This window comes from Triticum urartu, chromosome 1A (assembly GCF_056163025.1).
Source record: "Triticum urartu cultivar PI428250 chromosome 1A, HENAU_Tu73, whole genome shotgun sequence".
NCBI lineage: Eukaryota > Viridiplantae > Streptophyta > Magnoliopsida > Poales > Poaceae > Triticum > Triticum urartu.
In genome coordinates, this window is record NC_141873.1 from 476,231,762 (window position 1) to 476,241,024 (window position 9,263).

Consider the following 9,263-nt stretch of genomic DNA (forward strand, 5'->3'; position numbering starts at 1 on the left):
AACGCACACATACATACCCTACCCGTATGAGCACTTTCAAAAGATTCAGCCGGCATATCATCTTAAAATTTACAAAGTCACCGTAGACAACTCGTCGTCGACGTGCTCATCTCAGCTTTCGCTCAGGAGGGGAGAGGACGCGCCCCCGCCTAGCTACAAGCCGCTGAGTAATCAATTAGATCTTCCTTTGCTTCAAGTTTACTCTTGGTACTGATCCTAATCACTCGAGTGGGCATAGATAGACAATGGTTCTCATAATATGCCGCGCTATGTCAAAACCACTAAAAACTTTGCAACACGTACTCACCGAAAATAAAAGATGATGAAATCAGACGTGGGTTTACACCTGACCTTTTCCCGTTCCAACCGTGTGCAAAGATGGTGAAATCACATGTCTTACGTTAGCCGGCCGCGTTTTTGGTTGATTGACCGCAGCAAAAAAGAGAGCCTGCGTTTGGACGTTTGGTTGGTGGTCAAAGCAAAACCGAACGTTTCTCCCCGAACCAGCCGCACCGCTGGCCAGATGATGGCACACGCGCACCACCTCCCCGCCCCACCCCTGAATCTTTTTTTTTTGAGGGTCCCCACCCCTGAATCTGAAATGTCAACCTGGATCAGCAGTCCGGTCTTGGTTAGCAGTCTCGTTTTCCATTCTCATGGCGTGGTCGCCATCAGCTCCCTGACTCTCCGCCCCCAGCCCCCGTCTCCTCCTCCTCGCCTTGCCGCTTTGGCTCGGACGCCAGCCGGGTAGGTGGCGACTCGGCGGGTCACACGGTAGGTGGTGCCCACCGCACCCGCCGCGCGACGGCGCCACCCAGCAGCAATTGCCTTGACCGTTCCCCCCAGGCCGATCAGCCCTAACAACCCCGCCAGCTCGCGAATCAACCTGTGATTGAGTTGATTATTCCCAACACATCAAGATTCAAATCCTGATGCTCGCATTATTTCTGGATTTATTTCAGGATTTCCGGCGATACGCTTTCAGTGAGAGGAGATGTTCCCGTCGACGACGAGGCGCCTACGGTAATTTCGTAAATCTTAAAATGATATGCCGGCTCAGTCTCTCGGAGATGCTCATAGGGGTAGGGTGTGCGTGTGTGCGTTTATAGGGGTGAGTGTATGCGCGTGTATATGAGCGCTTGTGTCTGTACTGATGCTCAAAAAACCCCGCCCGCTCTAAATTGGAATTAGAACACCGTCCGTTGCTATGGACTATAATGTTTTTTCTATAAAGGTAATGTATTAATATTGTAAAGATACCAATTATACCTAGCCTCTACATCAACAAAATATCAAAAGACATCAAAGATGCATAGGTAAGAACAATAAAAGTAGTTTCAAAAAAAGAACAATAATAGTAAAAAAAAGAAATATAAAAACAAAGACCACGTCACAATGATGGAACACTTGCAATAGCAACACTCTAACCACCACCAAAGACAACACCTGAACTACAGAAGAGGTTCTCCAAAAGCGACGCCTTCAAGAAAACAATGCATAAGCGTTGCCGTCGCACGATCAAGGATTTTGAGTTTTCACCCTGGAAAGAGTCCGAGATCTCCAAAACAATGCCTTCGCAAGACCATTGCAAGGTAGAACCAAAGAACGCCAGACCTTGAGCCTTCACTCTGAAGATCGTGGCTCGGTACTCGAGAAGTACCCCAAAAAATGTTGTTCACCTATGTCGCCGCCTCCTTCTGCCAAGGCCGCCGCTGCAAGTCCTCAACACCTAACACACAGGAAAAAACTTGTGCCGCTATTCTTTAACGCAACCAAAACTCCTCTCCGCCATTACAACTCTCTGATCTCAGCCATCATGACTTTCTTCACCACTGTCAATGTCGTGAAAAACTATACTCATACATGCCCTATGGCACCGGCAAGACAACGAAGTTTCGCGCCACGCCCTCATGAAGCCTCTTTGGCCGAAGATGAGGGCGCGCCAGACTGGATCAATTCTGATCTAAATATCCAGTGACGCCATGTGTCAAAAGCTGAGATATCCGAGAGGAAGACCGGAATCTGTCGGTGTTCAGATCGAGGAGGCCGACATGAAACAAATCAAAGTTTTGGAGCTCGAAGAACAGCAAGGCCAAGCACCACGGGGCTCCTCTGGATCCTGATGGGCCGGATCTGGACAGTGCCCCGCCCAACCGTTGCCAAACTAGGCGAGAGCTGCCGCTGCAACTGACCCTCCCCGACCAAGACGAAGAACCGAAGACCGGTTGCCTCCGAGCTTCGCCCAGCACCACCGCAACCTAGCCCGGCGCCGTGTCCCCGCATGGAATCGCCAGCCGCGCCGAGCCCCAACACACGAAGAGGAGAGCCCCCCCTCCCACGCCGCCAACACCAGCCATGCTTTGCCCGTCGGCGCAGACCGGCACAACGAGGGGATGGAGGCGGAGAACTCTACTCCGGCGACTAGGGTTTTCTCCTAGGTCGCTCGCGGGAGCGACGTGAGGGGTTCAGAAGCCAAGCGAAACCCCGAACTATAATGCATATATAAATGAACAAACAAATGATTAAAGTCGTCTTGTCAAAACTCATTTCTCCCTTATATGTCCGAGTGTGTTCGAACATCAAACGAGCATCCAGTAGGCTCACTAAAATTCAACCGTTTAAAAGTCCGGGCTTCCCCAAACTCAGACCATATATGGGGAAGAAATACGGTTGTCCGGAAGGGATGATTAGAGATGAGGCAAAAATAAGCCAGCAAAGGGGTAGTAAGAGGTGAGGCGATAATAAATCCGACGAAAATAAACGTGCATACTAGTGGTTTAGAGTAAGATCTTTTAGGATCGCCGACCTACCACCTTTCGTCCTCCCCGAGGTCCTAAATTTATACCACCAACCAACCCAGTTGATCAATCATACACAAATATACCACTTGTCTTCTGTCTGCCTCGTACTCCTTAATTACCATGGCCTGCACCAAGCATTTCTTGATCTCCGCCGCGCCTCTCTGAGCACGCTCGGTCAGCTTCAGTTCCCTCCTCGCGCGGATCATGGCGTCGGTGAGATCCTGCGTGTCCGTCAAGCCGGCCGCTGGCCCTGCCAGGTACAGATCCGCCAGGGTCGGGGCGGCCAGCTTGGAGCCGACAAGCCTGCGAATATCCGCTTCTTCTTCTTCTTCATTGGGCTCAGGCGCGGATGGCTGCGGCAGAGGTGTCGGCTGCGCCGCCAGTATCAGCGGCAGGGGCGTTGCCGTTGCTCGTTTGGTTGGCGATGGCTGGAGGGCGAGGCGGAGGGGCGCGCGGGAGGTCGTCGCCGAGTGCAGCGCCAGCCTGGAGGGGGTCCGCCACGGCGCGGCGGCCGCCGCCGTGCCCAGCGTGCCGGCGCTGCCCGAGCGGGCCAAGGTGGTGGCGCTCGTGGCGGCCGTCATGCTGCTGTGCAACGCCGACCGGGTCGTCATGTCCGTCGCCGTCGTGCCGCTCGCCGCGCAGCACGGCTGGTCCAGCTCCTTCGTTGGCATCGTCCAGGTACGCCCGCCTGCTTCTTGCCATGTTAATTTACTCCTCAACATTAGCAGAAACTGAACTGAATGTCATTTTGCTCTGACCTTAAGCAAGAACTTGGTAAGAACAAAAAGGTTCCAACCATTAGTTGTAAATTTCTTACCAAAAGTCAACGATGCATGATGTATCAACTTCAGATTTCATTACATTCTTTTAAGCCAGGCTGCCTGATGGTACCAAGTTAACATCATGACACATGTTTCTATTTAGTATGATTCTTGGAGGGGCCTCTATATAGGAAATTTCAAGGGCCGATTTTGCGACAGAAACCAAAATTAGCAAGCAGTACATGGGGACAAGTCAGCAACTTGAGAGCTGCTACCTCTTTCCTGATTTATACAATGTTAAAATTTGACAATTGGACACTTGAAACATCCAATCTGATGGATGATGTGATTATATCAGAAAATTCCAACACCCTTGACTGTTTACTTGGTTACTAGGACCAGAAAGATTGATTGCATCAGTTGCTACTCCATAAAGGCTAAAACACCATTGCAGCACCACTGACTAGACGTCATTCAACAAGTGTATGATGATGTGATATATGGACTAATGCAGCATTTGTAACAACCATTAATCATGAGTAACTAGACGAGAACAAACACAGCAAATTGTTGATATCCATGAGCAGCTAGGCTAAAACAAACACAGCCACCTACCCCCTTACTGGCTTATCGTGCATGGTTGGTGATGCTCAAATTGATTGACTCAAGGTTAAATTTTCCCAACACTGTTGCAGTCATCATTTCTATGGGGCTATGTTTTCTCATCCATGGTTGGAGGAGCTTTGGCGGACCGATACGGGGGGAAGAAGGTGATGGCAGGTGCTGCTGCACTCTGGTCCTTGGCCACTTTCCTCACTCCATGGGCCGCCTCTCAATCCGCTACTATGTTGCTTGCCGTACGTGTGCTTTTTGGCATTGCAGAAGGTGTTGCATTTCCGACAATGAGCACTTTCTTACCAAAGTAAGTATTTTCTCCGTTCCCAAATATGTCTTTTTAGAGATTTCAATAAGAACTATATACGGATGTACATAGACATATTTTAGAGTGTACATTCACTCATTTTGCTCAGTATGTAGTCTCAATTGGAATCTCTAAAAAGACTTATATTTAGGAACGGAGGGAGTAGCTCATATCACCCATTAAATTTATTCAGCATGGACACTTGAGTACTCTGCTCCAAGCAACATTGATCTCAGATTACTAAAGAGGAACAGACAGAAGCAGTAACCTCCACCAACAATTGGAGCAGCATAAGCCAAAATACTTTACTTCTTTGAGATCACAGTAGTATTTATTATAGTTTAAACATAGGGTGCTAGAAGAATTAGTTTAGCTGTGCATAAAGGTATTCTTCGTCTCATAATTATACTTTCGGGTATGTCAGCCAATGCTCTTTTTCACAGATATCAGTAACCGATTCTACTTACAGAATCTCGAAAATGAAACATCCACTACATATATATTGATGCAACCAAACGCAACTTCAGTTCAGGCTCCTAATTTCATTTTTTTTTTGTGACTGTCCTAATTTCATTTTTGAACATGAAACAGGTGGTTCCCAACACATGAACGTGCCACTGCTGTTGGCCTTTCCATGGGAGGATTCCATCTTGGAAACGTCGTAAGCTTCCTAGCAACACCGATCATCATGTCACATATAGGCCTCGCCGGAACATTTGCCTTCTTCGCATCACTTGGTTACTTGTGGCTCTCTGTATGGCTGTTGAATGTAGAAAGTGACCCTATTGACAGCCGTACTATAAGCAAATCTGAGCTGCAACTAATTCTAGCTGGACGAAGTAAATCAAAAGTCAAAGGCAGCAAATCACCATCCTTAAGAGAAGTGTTCTCAAAGATGGAAATGTGGGCCATAATTGTAGCTAATGTGATAAACAACTGGGTAAGAATGGCTGACCAGCAGAACTAAACTTTTGTGATACTGTATCTAGATATTGACATCTTGAAATTCAAAATACCATGCAGGGCTACTTTGTCCTACTATCATGGATGCCGGTGTACTTCAAAACGGTATGTCATCAAAGCTTCTAAAATCATTCTAATGGGTCTGCCTTACAAGTCAGCTATAAGCTGTTGTTTCTGACTATTATCCCAACAGGTATATAATGTCAATTTGAAACAAGCTGCATGGTTCAGCGCCATACCTTGGGGCGTCATGGCTCTATCAGGATATGTTGCGGGAGCTTCTGCAGATTTCATGATCAAATCCGGCTTATCTATTGTGCGAGTCCGGAAAATTATGCAGTCAATTGGTTTTATCGGGCCAGGTGTGTCATTGCTATGTTTAAGATTTGCCCAAACACCATCGGTTGCAGCAGTTATCATGACCGCTGCCTTGGGTTTGAGTTCCTGCAGTCAAGCTGGGTACTTCTGTAATGTACAGGTAACTACTGTTCATGTTTCCTCATATCATATCCTGATCATACCATCTCTACTCAGAGTGCCTGTTCTTCTGAATCAGTAACTCCACTAACAATATGAATGTGTTTCACTATTTTCTTTCCGTCAGGACATTGCCCCAAAATACGCTGGATCCCTACACGGTATGTTCGCAAACTTCTCTGATAGCATCAGTAGACAACAAGATCCATATTTCTGCATTGCTGAATTGATTCTTCAGCACTTATATCTGGCATCTCTGTGCTGTTTGAACAGGAATGACGAACGGCATTGGGACAGTGGCCGCCATAGTTAGCACAGTAGGAGCAGGATACTTCGTCCAGTGGCTGGGATCCTTCCAGGCCTTCCTCACCCTAACGGCGGTGCTCTATTTCAGCGCCACCGTCTTCTACAACATCTATGCGACAGGAGACCTGGTTTTTGACTGAGCTGAAAGATACTGTTAATGTCAAATGTACAATTACAGCTTGTAAAATGTCTGTCTGCGCCCACCGCGCAGAGCAAAGAAACAAATAAAATTAAGATTGATTGGTTGGCTCATTCATATAAGACTTAGCGCAACCATGGTGGCTTTGTATCCGTGAAAAAGGTAGGGAATGTGGAGATCTCTTCAACAAAATTATCTCTCTTTTAGTATTCCCTCCGTCCCACAATGTAAGACGTTTTTGCAAGATATGTTAGCTTGTAAAAACGTCTTATATTATGGGACGGAGGTGTAAAGTAGTTTGGGAAGCGTAGAACCCTTTGTCTCGAGCCGCGTGTATATATTGAGGCAAAGCCTTAGATGACAAGTTACAGTGAAGGTTGATCGAGAGAGGAGCAGAAGATCGACCAGTGGTCGTTACATGAGATATACGGGATAGAGAGAAGAAGAGATAGATACAAGTTTAAACACCTCTTCTATTCTTATACAATAATTTTAACAGGAGGGAGTAGTAAGAAAAGGTACCAGCAATTGATAACCAGTTGCCTCTTACATTACTTTCACTCATTTATCCATTCAGGTTACAGAGTTCAGTAGTACTGAACTCTGAACAATCGAACAATGTTTCAGGCTTTATATTTACAGTCGGGCATATTCATTCCGTTTACAACAGTGGCAGCTCTCATTGTTCTACCTTCCCATGCCTTCTCTTAATATACAGAAGTTGCCATGATGCACTTTGTTACCTCAAAACGACCGATGACAATTCATATGACCGAAATCCTAGTCAGGAGTCACTCCTGCTAGGTTTGTTCGAAACTGGAATAACTAACAGAAAAACGGTCTATTAGGAATTGGTACATGAAACTTTGTGCTTGGCTAAATCCACATGCGAGACGAACGGATTAACATAGTGGCCATTCAAGAAACCATGCGCACGGATTTCGCTCTTCAGGAGCTTGAACGGTCGAGCACCCACCTCTTTGCCTCGCACTGGTTCACTTCTAGTGAGAATGCCGGCCATTCGGGTGGGCATCCTCTTAGGCATAAAGGATGCCACCTTCGAGGTGGGTAGCATGGACATAGGCGAGTTTTATGTTAGCATGGAGGTCTTCGAGCGGGCTCTCAACTTCAAATGGGAGATTGTCGTAGTCTATGGCCCCGCCGACCACCGTCGTTCCGAGGCCTTCCTCGACGAGCTCCTGAGGAAGGTCTCGGCTGCCCAATTGCTCGTGGTAGTTGGAGGCGACTTCAACCTTATCGGTTAGGCCGAAGATAAAAGTAATAATCTAGTTACCCTCGGATGCAGATGTTCAACGAATGCATTGCTGATCTCGGAAGATAGGGTTGGTGCCAGGTTCACCTGGACAAACCGTCAGGCGGACCCGACGCGGTCCGTCCTGGATCCCGTTTTTGTGTCTCCGGAGTGGGAGCTTTGCTGTTCCCTTGCCTCCCTCCGGACAATCACCAGGATTGGGTCTGACCACGTCCCACTTCTCTTATCTTTGGAGAACGATCATCCACCCCCACCCCCGCGTTTCCGCTTCGAGACCTTCTGGCTTAACCAGGAAGGGTTCATCAAGGCCATCCGTGACAGGTGGAGTTGCGGCCCAGGTTGCCCCTCACCGGGCCCTCTCTGCCGTCGACTCCTGGCACTTCTGTGCTAAACGTGCGCGCCAGTTTATGAAGGGATGGGGTGCTAACCTCGGTCGGAATTTGAGGAAACATAAGGAAGCTCTTCTCACCTCCATCCAGACATTAGACCTCCGGGCGGACGCCTCGGGCCTGTCTCCAAACGAGTGACTACTCCACTATGATCTTGAGGACCAGCTTACGATAATTTACATAGACGAGAAGGCCTTTTGGCGCTAGCGAGGAACCCAGAGATGGGTCCTCCAAGGGGACGCTAATATGGAGTACTTCCAGGCCATTGCCAACGGCCGAAGACATCATAACACCATCCCTCTCCTTTGGGATGGCAATAACCCCTCCAGCGACCGACTGACATTCACGCTCACGTCGATGGCTTTTATGAAGCCCTCTTCTCCTCCACTCGGGGAGGGGTGGCTCTGGCTCCCGATATCTGGGCCGAGCACTAGCGTGTCTTGGCTGTCGAGAACGCTGCCCTCACAGCTCCTTTTACCGAGGAGGTTCTGTTGGCCATTAAGGGCATAAATCCGGCATCTGCCCCGGGCCCCGATGGCCTCCCGGTTAAGTTCTTCTAGACCTTTTGGAATGCCGTCAAGCATGAAGTCATGGCTCTCTTCGAGGAGTTCTACGTGGGCTCCATAGACATGGCCCGGCTCAACTACGGGATCATCACCCTCATCCCCAAGGTGCATGGGCCTCGGATATCCGCCAGTTCCGCCCGATCATGGTGATCAATGTGATCTTCCGCATTCTGGCGAAGAGGTACGCCAATAGGGTCACCTCGCTTGTTGACCACATCACCCATCCCAATCAGTCGGCCTTCATCCAAGAGCGATATATTCTGGATGGGGTCTTGGTTTCCCATGAAGTCCTTCACGAGGTCCGCGCTAGACCGCAGAAGGCGGTATTCCTGAATATTAATTTTCATAAAGCATATGACACAGTGCACGGGCCCTTCCTTTGGGAAGTCTTGCTCCGTAAGGGCTTCGATCATCGTTGGGTCACCCGCGTCATGCAGATGGTCTCCTGTGAGCGTACTGCGGTGAATATTAACGTGGATATCAGCCTCTTCTTCCTCACCTTATGTGGGGTTAGACAAGGCGACCCCTTATCACCCTTCCTGTTCAATATGGTGGTTGATGCCCTCGCTACCATACTAACAAGGCCAAGAACGAGGGTCATATCCGCAATGTGGTTCCACACCTTGTGGGAAGGGGTGGGGTTCCCCCCTGCAATATGCCGACGAC

General features: G+C 48.5%; 1 protein-coding gene across 1 annotated transcript; it reads left to right on the forward strand.

Moving 5' to 3' along the window:
- The first annotated feature begins 2,780 nt into the window (after positions 1 to 2,780).
- LOC125520137 (putative anion transporter 2, chloroplastic) lies at positions 2,781 to 6,561 on the forward strand. The gene is made up of 7 exons (XM_048684969.2): positions 2,781 to 3,479; positions 4,258 to 4,484; positions 5,076 to 5,424; positions 5,508 to 5,552; positions 5,641 to 5,925; positions 6,052 to 6,085; positions 6,198 to 6,561. The coding sequence occupies exons 1-7, from the start codon at positions 3,006 to 3,008 to the stop codon at positions 6,368 to 6,370; spliced, it is 1,587 nt and encodes a 528-aa protein (XP_048540926.2). The 5' UTR covers positions 2,781 to 3,005; the 3' UTR covers positions 6,371 to 6,561.
- Positions 6,562 to 9,263: the final 2,702 nt, after the last annotated feature.